This window comes from Apodemus sylvaticus, chromosome 7 (assembly GCF_947179515.1).
Source record: "Apodemus sylvaticus chromosome 7, mApoSyl1.1, whole genome shotgun sequence".
Lineage (NCBI taxonomy): Eukaryota > Metazoa > Chordata > Mammalia > Rodentia > Muridae > Apodemus > Apodemus sylvaticus.
In genome coordinates this window covers 110908559-110923978 of record NC_067478.1, presented here as the reverse complement: position 1 = coordinate 110923978, position 15420 = coordinate 110908559, and the positions used below count along the sequence as shown (strand labels likewise).

The following is a 15420-nucleotide window of genomic DNA, read 5'->3' as shown; positions in this document are numbered from 1 at the left end:
GCGGCCCAGTGGTGGCCCTGATCACTGGCCCTTCACACCATCCGAGAAGATGTCCCGCAGGCATGCCCACAAGTCAGTCTGCTCGGGGAATTTGCTATTGAGGCTCCCTCTGTCAGAATGACTTTAACTTTATCAAGTTGACAGAAAACTAAGGCGTACAATAAGCATCTGAAGGAACGAGATTGCTTTTATGTTTAAATTCTACAGAAATATGCATGTCTTATTGAGTGGTGATGTTTGTAATAATAGGTGTTCATAGTGTGAGTACTCCGATTGACACCAGCAAGAAAGGTCCTAAGAAACGTTTGCAGCAACCCAGAATAACTGACCGAAAGACACCAAACAGAGTCACGACTGAAGTAAGTACAACATGTGACGCGAAGTCAGTGGGAAGCAACTCGCATGTCCACACGCAACAACATGAAACATTCTCACACTTAACCCTGGCGGAAGGTGGTACGTTCCCTTCCTGAGCCCGATTAGATGCAGGTTGCAGAAGAGCCTGGCCATTTTCATCTAAGTAGGTAACCCAGACTCCTCAGCATGGTTTGCAGAACAATAAAGTTCATAGTGTTATAGTCAATGTTTACATTAGCCTTTGAAAGAAAGGCGATATTATTGATACATAAAGAAGTTTCATGTCAGAGACTTCTAGTAAACTCTGTAAATAGTTGAAATATCTTCTTTGCCCAAGACGTGGCTTATGTGGAAACAAAGTACTGAGTGTAGTGTTTGTGGGTGTTTAAATCAGTAAATGCTAAAGTGCACAGAGGAAATTTAGTGATTATTAGAAACCTTTCATTAAGAAATCATAACTCGGGGCCTGGAGAGGTGCCTCAGCGGTTAAGAGCACTGACTGCTCTTCCAGACGTCCTGAGTTCAAATCCCAGCAACCACATGGTGGCTCACAACCATCTGTAATGGGATCCAGTGCCCTCTTCTGGTGTGTCTGAAGACAGCTACAGTGTACTCACATACATTTAAAAAAAAAAAAATCTAAAAAAAAAAAAAGAAGAAAAGAAAGAAACGATAACTCAGAATATCAGATGGCTCATTCTAGGAAAAACACCAAGTCATGTAACAAATTCCTTTGTTTCAAGGCAGAACGAAAGGCTCAACAGGAAGTCACCAAAGTGACAGCGTCCTGTCATGGCAGAGCACCTATAAAAAGTTTGTGCGACAAGTTACCGAAAGCCAAGAACCAGTCATCGTGCAGGGATGGAAAGCTGTATGAATGTGAGGAGTGCGAGAGAGTTTTCTGTAATAATTCAACCCTAATTAAGCATTCCAGAAGAACTCATAATGCATACAAACCCTATAAATGTGACAAATGCAGTAAGAAGTACTACTGGAAGTCAGACCTCAGGTCTCATCAGAAGACTCACAGACAGGAGAAGAGGACCTATGGGTGCAAAGAATGCGGAAAGGCTTTCTTCCGCAAGTCTCACCTCAATGCACACGAGAGAACCCACTCAGGTCAGAAGCCTTACGAGTGCCCAGAATGCAAGAAAGCGTTCTATTACAAGTCTGACCTCAACCGACACAAGAAGACTCACTTGGGCGAAAAACCTTTTAAATGTGACGAGTGCAAGAAAGCTTTTTCTCGAAAGTCAAAACTCGCTATCCATCAGCAGACCCACACGGGCGAGAAACCATATGAATGCACGGACTGCAAGAAAGCTTTCTCCCATAAGTCACAGCTCACGGCACATCGGATCGCTCATTCCTCTGAGAATCCTTATGAATGTAAAGAATGCAATAAATCTTTCCACTGGAAGTGTCAACTCACAGCACATCAGAAAAAGCACACAGGTAAGTATGGGGATACGAATTAAAACTGATAACACTCCTGCATATGTATCTAATAAAATGAGGCAAATCTTTGCATACTACAACATAAAGCATGTAACTGGTAAACACACGATCCCACAGGACGAGCAATTATAAAAAGAGCCAACTGGGGCTGGTGAGATGGCTCAGCGGTTAAGAGCACTGACTGCTCTTCCAGAGGTCATGAGTTCAAATCCCAGCAACCACATGGTGGCTCACAACCATCCTTAATGAGAAACAAATAAAAAAAAAAAACCCTGGACCTGAGCAAGTGGAGGGGTTGGAGCAAGAGGGAGAAGGGAGGGGGGGGGGAGATCTGTAAAATGAGTCAATCAATGCTTATTAAACAAAAAGTGTTAAAAACCTCCGGGGACAGACTAAATAATGCTTTGTTAACTCTAATTTTTCTTAATATTGGTGAAAAAGGAAAAGCAGCAGCTGAGAAACACTGGGTTATTGAAAAACCTGAGGCACAGGGCCACTGATGTACTACAGGGATGTGTGGACCTTAGAGTGGAAACCTGCAATTGTGTTAAGATGGGGGCGGGGTCATGCTCATGTGTCTCCAGGGAATGAGAAAATATGTGGCCAACAAAACTTATCAACTGAGACATGAATGTCTTCACAAGCAAATAGCCCAGCTGATTCATTCTGAGAGACCCCAATTCAAAAATGTAAAGGTTTTTAGACCCCTAACAAACAAGCCTCAACATGCTCACTCAACAAGCGGCCTGACTTTGAGAAAGAACCCTTGAGGGTCAAGTACATCCTGACCTCGGAAATAGCTGACATTTGCGTAACTGATTCTGAGACTCCCCGTTTCAGGAACTAGCTGACCAAAAAGAATGTCTGAATGACTGCCTTGTGACTATCTTTACGAGGTTTAACTATACCGTGCTCCAGATAATCCCTAACCTTCCTTAAGGAATAAACTATTGCCTGACTTCCTCATTCTGTACTTCCCCATTCCATGCATAATTTGTCCTCCACCCCTTGCCTGGTGAATTCTTTTCTTTTTCCTCCACTCCCTGCCTTGTGATTTTTCCCTTTTAATACCCCTGACTCCAGTTACTGGGTGTCGATCTCCTCTGGCCCTGCGTGGTTACGAGGCAACCCTAGTGCACTGGTTCCTCCTGAATAAACCTCGTGTGTTTGCATCAAGAACTGTCTCCTGTGAATTCCTTGGGTGTCATTTCATCCTGAGATTTGAGTGAGGGTCTCCCCTCTTCGGGGGTCTTTCAGTTCCTGATCCATTTCAAGTTGCATTTTGTGAAGGGTGAGAGATAAGGGCATAATTTATTGTCATGCATGTTCTAATCTAGATTTCTGAGCACTATATATTGAAAAAGCTCTTTTCTCAAGTGTATAATTGCTTTAGAGAAGATGGTAATTTACAAGATACTAACTCTGCTGATGCGGGAGCCATCCAATTTCATGTGTATTAGTAATTTTACCAGCATGGATATCTGTGGACCACATGTGTACATTGTTGTCAGAGACCAACAAAAGGCGTTGGATTTAGAACTGCAGTTGATAGCTGTCATGTGGATGCTAGAAATAGAACTCGGATCCTCTGGGAGAACATTTGTTCTTTTAACCATTGCGTCAGCTCTATTTTTTGCTTTCTGAAGCAGGGTCTTGTGTAGCACATACTAACCTGGATCATGCCCTGTGGCTGACGATGGCTTTGAACTCACTATTCTCCTGCCTCAACTTTCCATTAGAGATCATGGTTATCAAAAGGCTTTGAGGCCACTGAGGATGGGGCCATCGCTGTTCAAACATTCTACTCCCTCCCCCCCCCACAGGCTTGTAACCATAACATAAAAAATGAAAAAATACATTCAGTCCAACTTCAAAAAGTCCCCATTGTCTGTCACAGTCTCAACAATGTTTTAAAGTTCAAAGTTTCTTCTGAGATTCCCGCAATCTCTTAATTGTAATCCCGTCCAAAAAAAAAAAAGCAGACCACAGACTTCCTGTGTGTCACGGCACAGGATACACATGACCATTCCAAAACATGGGGAAGGGAGCATGGTGAGCAAACACTGGACTGAAAACCAGCAGGGCAGGGCAGACTCCAACCTCTGCATCTTGATGTCAAAGCACTCTTCAGGTCTCCAACTCCTGTCAGCTTTGTTGACGGCAGCACACGTGTCTCTCTCTCTCTCTCTCTCTCTCTCTCTCTCTCTCTCTCTCTCTCTCTCTCTCTCTCTCTCTCTCTCTCTCTCTCTCTCTCTCTCTCTCTCGGGATGGTTCCACTCCCTGGTAACAGCTTTCCTGGGCAGGTATCCCACAGCTCTGGCATCTCTAACCTCTTGGAGACCCCAGCCAATCCAGGCTTCCCCTCTACATTTTCATACAATAGCTTCTCTGGACTTCCATGCAGGGACACCCCAGCCACATGCCTGGCCCCAGCCACCTCCTTTAGCTACAGAAGGAGATTCAAGGGTGTTGAATTACCTAGAGTCGGAGTTCCTGGCAGCAGTGGACCTGGAAATCAAACTCAGATTTTCTGTGCCGAGGACCAGCCTTGGCTTGGAGGGGGGAACCAGAGAGTGGTGAAAAACATGACTCAAAAGTCAATCACAGTCGGGTAGTGGTCGCATACGCTTTAATCCCAGCACTTGGGAGGCAGAAGCAGGCAGATTTCTGAGTTCGAGGTCAGCCTGTTCTATAGCCTGAGTTCAGGACAGCTAGGGCTATACAGAAAAATACTGTCTCAAAAACCAAAAACAAAAACCAAACAAAAGTCAATCGCAGGGTACAAGCTGACAGCCTGTGTTCTGCTTGAGACAGCTTTCCAGACAGCTTTGAATACAATTTTGGATGGCTCAGTGGGTTAAGAGCACTGACTGCTTTTCTGAAGGTCCTGAGTTCAAATCCCAGCACCCACATGATGGCTCCAACCATTCATAAAGAGAACCGATGCACTCTTCTGGTGTGTCTGAAGACAGCTACAGCTTCCTTACATATAATGAATAAATCTTAAAAAAAAAAAAAAGAAAACAAATTTGAAAACTCTGGATAGCTCATCTCTTGCAGACCAATCTTTTATTTACATATCAATTCAGTCATTTACTCCGCGTTTCCTTTTGATTTTTTCATGAACCAGCCTCCCTCCCACACCCATTCCAGCCCCTGGATTCTTAGGAAGAGACAGCAAACACATTTGTTTCTTCCTTTCCTTAAACACTGCAAATGAATTCAGAGATCTTCCTGTTTTTGTTAAGCACAGACAATAACTGAGATTACAGTTCACTCCAGACCTGGGCCTGTTCTTGCTCTTTCAAAGGCTGACCTTGAAGTCAGGAATTGTTCTTACAACCTGGGTCATAGTGCAGCTGACTCTGTTTTTTTTTTAGGTTTGTGAAGCTCCTAATATAATTCATATTGCATCATTGTATTTTGCATTGTTGAGAAACTGTATTTTGAACTCATATTTTCAGAGTTCTTTCTCACAGCCTACAGCATAAAGTTTTCTCTTTCTTCACATTCACAGGGCTGTTTGTCCAAATTGATCACTGTTGTTATTTGTGCCCTGAAGTAGAAAGCTATCCTGAATTCTTTTCCTTCAAAATGTTTGGCACATGCTCACATCCATTGATGTAAAGTGAGTCGTGGATCGCAGTAGAAACCTTTCCCACATTTGCCACAATCAAATTGTTCTTATCTGTGTGAGCAATGCTTTGATGTCGAATGAGGTGTGGCTTGCGGGAGAAAGCTTTTCCACACTCTCCGCATGCATAGGGTCTATCACCTGTGTGAGTTCTTCCATGGACAATGAGTTGTGACCTATAGTAGAAACATTTCCCACACTCTGTACATACATACGGGTGTTCATCTGTGTGCACTATCTGATGCAGAGTGAGATGTGATTTGCAATAGAAAACTTTCCCACAGTCTGTGCATGCATAAGGTTTCTCGCCTACATGACTCCTCTGATGTAGGGTGAGTTTTGACTTCTGGTAGAATGATTTGCCACACTCCATACATTCATAGGGCTTCTCACCTGTGTGAGATCGCTGGTGCGCAGTGAGGTCCGACTGGCAGTAAAAGGACTTCTCACACTCTATACATTCAAAGGGCTTCTCGTTGGTGTGAATTCTCTGATGTCGCGTTAGGTGTGCCTTGTAGTAGAAAGATTTCCCGCATTCCATACACTCAAAAGGCCTCTCACCCGTGTGAGTTCGCTGATGTAGAGTAAGCTGTGACCGGCAGTAGAAAGATTTTTGGCATTCTGTACAGTTATAGGGCTTCTCGTTGGTGTGAGTTCTCTGATGCACAGTAAGGTGTGATGCGCGGTAGAAGGCCTTCCCACATTCAGCACATGCGTGAGGCTTCTTGCTCCCGTGAATTTTCTGATGCTGAGTGAGGTATGCCTTGTGGGAGAAGGCTTTCCCACATTCCATACATTCATAGGGCTTCTCGCCTGTGTGAAGTATTTGATGTAGAGTCAGTTTTCTCTGAGAGCAGAAGGCTTTCCCACATTCCGTACATTTATAGGGCCTCTTACGTGTGTGTGTTCTTGGATGACTTGTGAGCTCTGAGTTGCGAGAGAAAGCTTTTCTGCATTCTGTACATCCACAAAGCTTTATGTCTATAAGAGTTTTCTGACATACTGTAACACGTGAGCTTTGGGAGATGGTTGTCCTGCATTCCTCATACTCAAGGCTTATCTCCCCTTTATGAAGTCTCTGACCTTTAGTGAGTGTTGCCTTGTAGCGGAGAGCTGTCTGACACGTAGGAGACATCTGAATCCCAGTGCTCTGGGATTTCTGAGAAACTGTCTTCCCATGTGCTTCTCTTCCACAGGAGTTTGACCCTTGATGGATCTTCTGTTGCTCCGTTACCTCTGCCTTTAAATAAAAGAATTCATTATATTTCTTATATGTGCAGAAGGCTTTTTTCCTAGTTTATGTTCTTGAGGTTCTGTGAGGTATGATTTCCCACAGTCACACATTTCTCATACACGTACACACTTTGTCTACTGAGTCAACCTTTATAGGTCAGAATCCTGAATAGATTCTGGTTAGATAATGTCCCATGATCCATGTCTTAGGTTACACTTGTAAGTGTTGCTTATTATTGAATTTATTGTAACATCTTTAAAATGAGGCTTCACTATGCATCAAACACACTGAGTTAGTGTAGAATGATAACCCTGGTCAAATATCCTAAAGCTTTGTTGTTCTGGAAAATAAGATGTGCAGGGTGAAAGAGAGATTTGCCAACTGCTCTGAAAAGGGGAGAAGGGAGTGAGGAGAGGGGGTGGGAGGGGCTGCGGTGAGAGGAGGGAGGGGCTGCCATCAGGATGTGAAGTGAATAAATAAATTAATAAGTTTTTGCGTTATTCTCTACTCTGTAATTTATGAGAGTAAATATCAAGAGACAGCACATCGTTGCCTGGCTTGAGTGTTTGTAAGTGTGGGGGAAAATATGACCACATCCATGTTTGTGCATGCGTGTCTAGTGGTGTGCAAGCATGCATGCACATGTGTGAGCGTTTGCAAGTGGAGACCAGAGGCCGACACCAGGGGCCTAGTTTAGATGTCCTGAAGTCCCAGACAGAAGTCCTTCCTCCCCATTCTTCTGAACACTGGGATAGCAGCTGCCTGTGGCCACACCCAACTTTTTCCAAGGGTGCTGGAGATCATGCTTCGAGTGAGCCTCTTGCCAATACCTGTAACATCTTCTGGGTGGTAGGTTCCCTCTTTATTACGGTCAGGTTTGAGTTAAATCAGGGCCCCAAATTTGTTTTACTTACCATCTTTTCATTTGATGCCCTGTTTTGGGTGGTCCCAGCTTGCCACACATATGCCTTGTGATTTTTCTGGCTGGTCACAATCGGTGCAGACAATATATGAAAATCTAAAATTAAAATAAAATTATCCTTATCTAGACATTACACTTTAGTCTTCTTAATGCAATTCTAAAATGAATTGGACTTCTTCTTCCTCTTAGAAGTTGTAAAATAATATTAAGTAGTAATAAGTGTAAACATTTTAGTACTTCATGGATTCGTATAACAAGTGAGACTGACTATCACACCACATGCTGGGCGGTCTTGTTGCCTTGCCTTCTCGTAAAGCACAAGCTGTTCACCTGTGTTGTAGGTTTCAACGGTGATTTTCATCTGCTGTTTCCTGGTTTTTCCATTTCTCTAGGATATTAACTATATATGCAATGTCATCTATAGCACCCCTCATTCACATGTGAAATAGACTTATTTTTAAGTATATAGTGGATGTAGGTATAGCCAAAAGTAGGAGCCAAATTGCTCCTAAGTTAGAATATATGTTAGGGAAAAGCTTCCTACATATATGTTTAAAGGGGCTTACTTTATACTGGGTAAAAGCAATAGAATAATACTTCATGTGTTTTGTTAGGAAAAACATCTTCCTCTTGAAGGAGAAGACACCTTTCCCAACTCCTCTCCTAAGTCATGTTTACACATCTCCTCCGCCTTCTAGACTGCTGTACTTTCTAAAGCAACAATAAATACAATAACTAGCAGTTTATCATGCGAGTGCATTTTTCTGCTCATGGGTGACATTTTTGAATAAAAACGGTATATACTGGAGCCAAAGTCTCACTTGTTCACTCTAGCTGGCCTAGAACTTACTATGTAGACCAACGGTGTGCACCACCGACCCTCAAGTGCAAAATTTTAAAAACTCACTCACACCAAATTAATTGTACAACAGTTCATTCCCTGTAAACAGGCTTGCTGGTTTACCAAGCTAATCGCTAACACTGTCTTCATGCCAATGTTTATTCTAGGAACTTACTCGTCAGGAGTAGGTTTAGATAAAAGTGGGTGGGAAAAGCTCAGCAGATGAACTTTCTTCTCGCTGACCGTCCTTGCCCACCATGCCCTCACTGACCTGGGAGGCTCCTGTCTGAAGCCTCTGCTGCGTTCCCTGGCCCACGTCCTTGCTCCAACGTGAGGATCAGCTCAGGTTTGTTCATACAGTGCCCTGTAAGTAGGAAAGACAGATGATGCCAGAGGGCTGAGTCAAGCCTAGAGAAAAACCAAACAGCTCCAATGCATAACCAGTGCTGTGATCAGCGAGTAGAAGCCTTTGGTGGAGTCTTTGTTGACTGGAATACTATCTTCAGGGCCATTAAACTGCCCAACAAATTACATAATATGGTGTTTTGTTTTTTTTTTAAGAATACAGAAGTGGGGGCTGGAGAGATGGCTCAGAGGTTAAGAGCACTGACTGCTCTTCTAGAGGTCCTGAGTTCAAATCCCAGCAACGACATGGTGGCTCACAACCCTCTGTAATGGGTTCTGATGCCCTCTTCTGGTGTATTTGAAGACAGCAACAGTGTACTAACATATAAAATAAATAAATCTTAAAAAAAAAAAAGAAAAGAAAACAGAAGTGGAGATTCCTTCCAAACACCCATTCCCCTGCCCTCCAGGTCCTCTGGGGCACGCCACGCCCAGCTGCCACACCCAGCTGCCACGCCCAGCTGCCAAGATTGACCTGCTGTTTCCCTGGGGCTCCACAGTCCCTTAGCCTTCATCAGACTTGGCGGACTGGAAACACATAGAAACACCCAGGGACAGCCAAATGGCTAAAGACCAGTGTAATAACACCATCAGCAAAAGCCAGGACAATACGACAACTTCAGAGCACAGCTACCCTACTGTAGCAAGCCCTGGATATCCTAACATAATCAAAGCACAAGAAAATGACCTTAAATTCAATCTTATAGAGTCCTTTAAGGAGGAAATTAATAAATCCGTTAAAGAAATATAGGCAAATGCCAGGCAGTGGTGGTGCACGCCTTTAATCCCAGCACTTGGGAGGCAGAGGCAGGTGGATTTCTGAGTTCAAGGCCAGCCTGGTCTACAGAGTGAGTTCCAGGACAGCCATGGCTACACAGAGAAACCCTAGCTCGAGAAGAACCAAATCCAACAAAAAATAAATAAATAAATAAATAAAAATAAAAAAGAAAATGTTAAATCTAAAATGTTCTCGACACAAAGCCGCCAGGAAATCTGGGACACCATGAAAGGAACTAACCTAGGAATAGGAAGAGAAGAGGGTGAAGAGTTGCACCTTCAAGAGAATATTTTCAACAAAATCCTAGAAGAAAACGTTACCAGTCTAAAGAAATAGAACATACAAGACACCATCAATAGGACAAAATAGCTATCTACAGAACGGGAAAACTTTTAGAGTCTTTACCAACTCTATATCTGACAGAGGATTAATAAAAAAATGAATTAGCCAAAAAAAAAATGAAACAATCCAATTAAAAAAAATGGAAACAATCCAATTAAAAAAATCCAATTAAAAAAACAAAGAATTTTCAACAGGATTCTCTAATGGTCAAAAAGCACTTGAAGACATGTTCAATGCCTTAGTCATCAGGGAATCAAAATGACTCTGAGATTCCTCCTTACACCTGTCAGAATAGCTAAGTTAAAAAATGCCAAGTGACCTCGGGACGCAGGCAAGCATGTGGAGCAAGGGGAACACTCCTCCATGACTGTTGAGAGTGCAAACTGGCACAACCACTGTGGAAATCAATTTGACGATTTCTCAGACAATTAGGAATAGTTCTACCCCAAGACTGGGCATATACCACTAAACCACTCCTGGGCATACACCCAAAAGATGCCCCATTGTACCACAAGGACACCTGCTCAGCTATGCTCCCAGCAGCTTTATTTGTAATAATAGCCAGAAACTGGAAACAACTCAGATGTCCCTCAATTGAAGAACAGATGAAGAAAATGTGGTACAGTTACACAACGGAACACTATTCAGCTAGGAAAAACAATGACGTCGTGAATTTTTACCAGCAAATGGATGGAACTAGAAGGTGAGAACTAGTGAGGTAACCCAAACTCAGAAGGACACGTATGGTATTACTCACATATAAGTGGACATTAGCCATGATGTGCGGGACAACCATATTACACTCCACAGACCCAAAGAAACTGGGTAAGGAGGAGGGCCCAAGGGAGGATGCGTGCATCTCTCTCAGAGAGGAAACTAATAGCCATCCATGCTGGCTAGAGGGAGGGAACTGGGTGGGAGAGAGCATGAGCAGGGGAATGGAGATGCAGGGGAGGACTGGGAGTGAGAATAGAATGGCAATCGATGGAGGGGGCATCTTTGGGACTAGTTGGTGACCTGAAAAGGAGGGGGTCCCTGGGAGTCTCTGGGGGTGACTGTAGCTGAGACTTCTACCAGCGGTGGATATGGAGACTGAAGTGGCTATCTCCTGTAGCCAGGTGGGGCTTCCAGTGGAGGGGAACAGTTAAGAGCACTGACTGCTCTTCCGAAGGTCCTGAGTTCAAATCCCAGCAACCACATGGTGGCTCATAGCCATCTGTAATGAGATCTGATGCCCTCTTCTGGAGTATTTGAAGACAGTGACAGTGTGCTTGCATATAATAAATCTTTAAAATATAAAAAGAAAAGAAAAAGAAAAGAAAAGCATCTTGGAGTGCTGGGATAGATCTTTGGCCCAGAGAAACTGCAAATCTCCGTCTTCACCCAAGAGCAGAGGGAAGATAAGGGGCAGTCAGTGCTCTTAACTGCTGAGCCATCTCTCCAGCCGTCTTTTCTTTCCTTTCCTTTCCTTTCCTTTCCTTTCCTTTCCTTTCCTTTCCTTTCCTTTCCTTTCCTTTTCTTTCCTTTTCTTTTCAAGATAGGGTTTCTCTGTTTAACAGCCCTGGCTATCCTAGACTAGGCTGGCCTCGAACTCACAGTGACCCTCCTGCCTGCCTCCCAAATGCTGGGATTAAAGGCCTGTGCAACCACACCTGGATGGCCATCAAAGTCAAGTTCCTTTCAGAGAAATCCTGGGCAGATAAACTAGATTGTTCTCCTCAGGGGGAAAAAAACGCACATAAAAAAGAGGCAGTTGGAAGAAGTTCAAGGTGTCCGACCAGTCAAATCCTGGTTTGTGGCACTGGGGCCACAGCTGGCACAACTGGCGGCTGAGAAGACAGCAGTGGTCATGCTGATGCCCCACAGGAACAGCACTGAAGGGGAGGTGCTCGGGCCTGTGAGGGCCTTTGTTCCCCTCAGTAGTGGAAAACCTTAAATAGGTAGTTCAGATTTTTCAATAAAGATACCTTTGTGACTCTAGAACAAATAAACTAAAAACAAACCCACAAGCAAAAGCAGCCCTGTACTCCTTTTACGATCTTCATCTGCAGTGTTCATCTGCAGGGTTTTGTCCCAGGAACTCATAGTTGGAAGGAAGTTCTCCTATGTAAGTCATGATAAGAAACAGGGACAATGGACGCCTCATTGCCACCATACAAGATGTCAACTAAAAAGTTAAATATGAAGCTGGGCGGTGGTGGTGCATGCCTGTAATCCCAGCACTCTGGGAGGCAGAGGCAGGCGGATTTCTGAGTTCGAGGCCAGCCTGGTCTACAGAGTGAGTTCCAGGACAGCCAGGGCTACACAGAGAAACCCTGTCTCGAAAAAACCAAATCCACAAAACAAAACAAAACAAAAGTTAAATATGAAACTGAAATATGAAATTGAAAACCGTGAGGCTCCAGAATATGCAGACATTTTGAGGCAATCATGTAGACAGTGTTTTCATTAATATAGATGAAAAACAGGACACACTGGAAAATGTCAACTTCACAGTCACGCATCCAGAAAAGCAAACAATTAATATTAGTCAACTCACAGAATAAGAAAGTATTGTTAAACTACTCATTAATAACACAGTCATTTCCATAACATATAAGGCCACCGAACAGTAGGAAGGACCTCCACATTTGTAGCGAGGGGATGTTTACATTTTCCCAGAGAAGTCAAAGACATAGTGAAATGTGTGTGCACACACAGGCTTGTATGCTATCCAAGCTTGCAGAGAAACGGAGATGAGAACCAAGTTCACTCTGGAGTCCGGAAAAACACACGAGGGGGATGGGATGGGGAGACCTTGTACATGGATGGAATAAGTAACTTACATTCTACAGAACGCAATACATATGTGACTGAAATCCATTAAACCCTTCAAAATATTACCAGAGAGGATCTTTAAATGTTCAAATTGGGAATGAATAGGGCCTGAGCTGATAAACTTACTTCATAATTTCATCTGATCATTGTAAACCATGTAAGGACACTGTAACCCACGCTGTTTCTCAAAAGCGTGTAAGCTATTATTACAGTGTGTCTACTAAAATGTACAAGACAGAATTAGCATTAAGTTCACAATGATTCCCCCCTTACCAACTAAAAGAGAGAGTAGCTGCGACTGAGAGCTCTGGGCGTCAGACTCACCCAGGAACACCAGGCTGCTGTAGGTCTCCAGCATCACGTCCCTGTACAGGGTCCTCTGGGCAGCATTCAGATCCTGCCACTCCTCCCAGGTGAAGTCCACGGCTACGTCCTCAAATGACACCGGCCCCTGCAATGACATGTTTCTCTTCAACCCAAGCAGTCAGCTTTTGGAACAGAAAGTGGGGTCTATTCTACTCTGTATGTTTCGCACCAGGGTCCCATAGCAGGTGACATTTGATTTGTCTCATGGGGAGAAAGAAAACTCAGCACCGGGATCTGTTAATGTAAAGATGTCAGAAAACACTGCGAGAGTTTTCCAAAGGATTTCAACACAGACAGCCATACCCTGGCTTCCCTATTCAAAGTCTCCAGGTCCATTGGTACCTTCTATTTCCTGGAAGGAGTTGGCCCATGCACCTAAGACTTCAGTTTTAAAAGCGTTTACTGAGCACAGAAAAGCTCAGAGCTCAGGAAACATCTTCCCAGATCTCAAAAGAAGAAGCAAGCATGTGACCAGCTCTGTGACCTAAAACCTTCACTCTGTCTGTCCCTCTCTGACCATTCTGTTAGCTCATTTGATAATGGACATGTGGGAAAGGGTGGAAAAACAGAACTCTGCCTCTTCACAGACAACGCTTGGGTGCTCTCTTCCAGTGGCTGTTGACAGATTGAATTCTAACAGACTCACACCAGACGTTGAATGCATCAGATAGCAGGACTCCTAAACTCTAAAAAAATCTATAATAATAGTAAAGAGAGCTGAGCAGTGGTGGCGTAAGCCTGTAATCCCAGCACTCTGGGAGGCAGAGGCAGGTAGATTTCTGAGTTTGAGGCCAGCCTGGGTTACAGAGTGAGTTCCAGGACAGCCAGGGCTATACAGGGAAACCCTGTCTCGAAAAAAAACCTAACCAAACCTACCAACCAACCAACCAACCAACCAACCAACCAACCAACCAAAAAAATAGCAGAGAGAGAGAGAGAGAGAGAGAGAGAGAGAGAGAAAGAGAGAGAGAGAGAGAGAAATTACGAGTGCTTAAGAGGAAACAAAGAGTGCCAAAGAGGGAAGCCTTGTACTGCTTTTAACATGAAAGGTAGTGCAAACATTTTATAAATTTACATTCCAGTTCTTCAAAGCCTTAAACATAGAACTACCAAAGGACCCAGCAATCACTACTGCTGGGAAGTATCTAAAGAACAGAAATCTGAATGTCAGAAAATGGCCTCCAGGATGAAGATTAGAGGACCAAGGTCATCCTCAGCCAAGGAAGCTGGTATACAAGGAACCCGTCACGAGGAAAGTAAAACCACAAGCCTTTAACCCCAGCCCTGGGGTGGCAGAAGCAGGGAGAGTTCTGAGTTTGAGACTAGCACAGTCTACATAATGAGTACTGGCTAACCAGGGCTACACAGTGAGACTCAGCTGCCAGAAAATGTAAAAGGTTTCACATCCATGTTCACAGAGGCACAGTGGGGTCACAATGCTGACACAGAAAACGGAGGTGCTTCTTAGGGGTGGGTACAGAGTTCGTGCCACAGATAGATGGGGTTCCAGGATTCTGGGAAACGGAATAGAGCCAGACGTCTCAGGAACAGGATCGTCTAGGCACCAGACTGAACACCCTAAACTCCAGGTACAGTGACTCACGAATTGGAAGGCGGGAGCGATCAGGGACGGAGATGTGGGGCCAAAGGGCAGAGACAACGGGAGAGCAGAACGACCGGGTCCAGGCATGGGGTTACGGTTTCCCTTTCCACCCAGCATGGCACACGCTCCGGGCCAGCGCTGTGGAAAGCTCTGCAGTAGGGCTCAGGTCCCTGCAGGGACTAGGGGACCGGACGGGACGCCCGGAACCCGCTCAGCCCCCACCCCGCAGCCGGGGGACAAAGGGCTCGGGCTTCGGACCTGCCACAGACTCACCATTTCAGGATTCCCAAAGCCCTCACTGTGGTTCTCAGTCGGGAAACGTGACACGTGGCGACCGGCAGAACCTCTCCGGACTTCTGGGCGAGCGCGGAACACCTGGACAGGTGCCAACGTGGAGAAGAGGGGGAGCAGGGGTGGTCAGAGGCCAGGGCTACGCAAGACTGAAAGCCCGCCCCTACTCTCTGCCGGTGTGTCTGATTGGACACTCGTCGCCATAGGTTCTCAGACTGGCTTCCGTCTCACCTGTTCAGAGCCTAAATGTCACCAACCATTGGTGAATTTAACAAGATTGACAAGTTCTTGGCTGTATTTTATGGCAGGGCTTCCAGTAGGAAAACCAGCTCCAACCTCACATTTAAGTAGAGCATTATATCATCTAATATG

The 15420-nt window shown here is 44.5% G+C and overlaps 2 protein-coding genes across 4 annotated transcripts in view; one reads left to right on the top strand and one right to left on the bottom strand.

Moving 5' to 3' along the window:
• Positions 1–2994, top strand: part of LOC127689808 (zinc finger protein 809-like) — a 47661-nt gene extending 44667 nt beyond the window's left edge. Inside the window, exons 8-9 of the mRNA XM_052189392.1 lie at positions 250–359; positions 1101–2994. Coding sequence (XP_052045352.1) covers positions 250–359; positions 1101–1835 — 845 coding nt within the window. The 3' untranslated portion in view covers positions 1836–2994. The remainder of the gene's footprint in view (positions 1–249; positions 360–1100) is intronic.
• A 1875-nt stretch (positions 2995–4869) lies between these two features.
• Positions 4870–15420, bottom strand: part of LOC127689308 (zinc finger protein OZF-like) — a 32856-nt gene continuing 22305 nt past the window's right edge. Inside the window, exons 1-5 of one of the 3 annotated variants that reach the window (XM_052188822.1) lie at positions 15031–15168; positions 13113–13239; positions 8718–8810; positions 7598–7701; positions 4870–6689 (exon numbers count right to left, since the gene is read on the bottom strand). In XM_052188822.1, coding sequence (XP_052044782.1) covers positions 5385–6689; positions 7598–7701; positions 8718–8810; positions 13113–13239; positions 15031–15033 — 1632 coding nt within the window. In that variant the 5' untranslated portion in view covers positions 15034–15168 and the 3' untranslated portion in view covers positions 4870–5384. Of the gene's footprint in view, positions 6690–7597; positions 7702–8717; positions 8811–13112; positions 13252–15030; positions 15169–15420 lie in introns of those variants that run through there. The other 2 variants (XM_052188823.1, XM_052188820.1) reach the window with 2 other exon arrangements.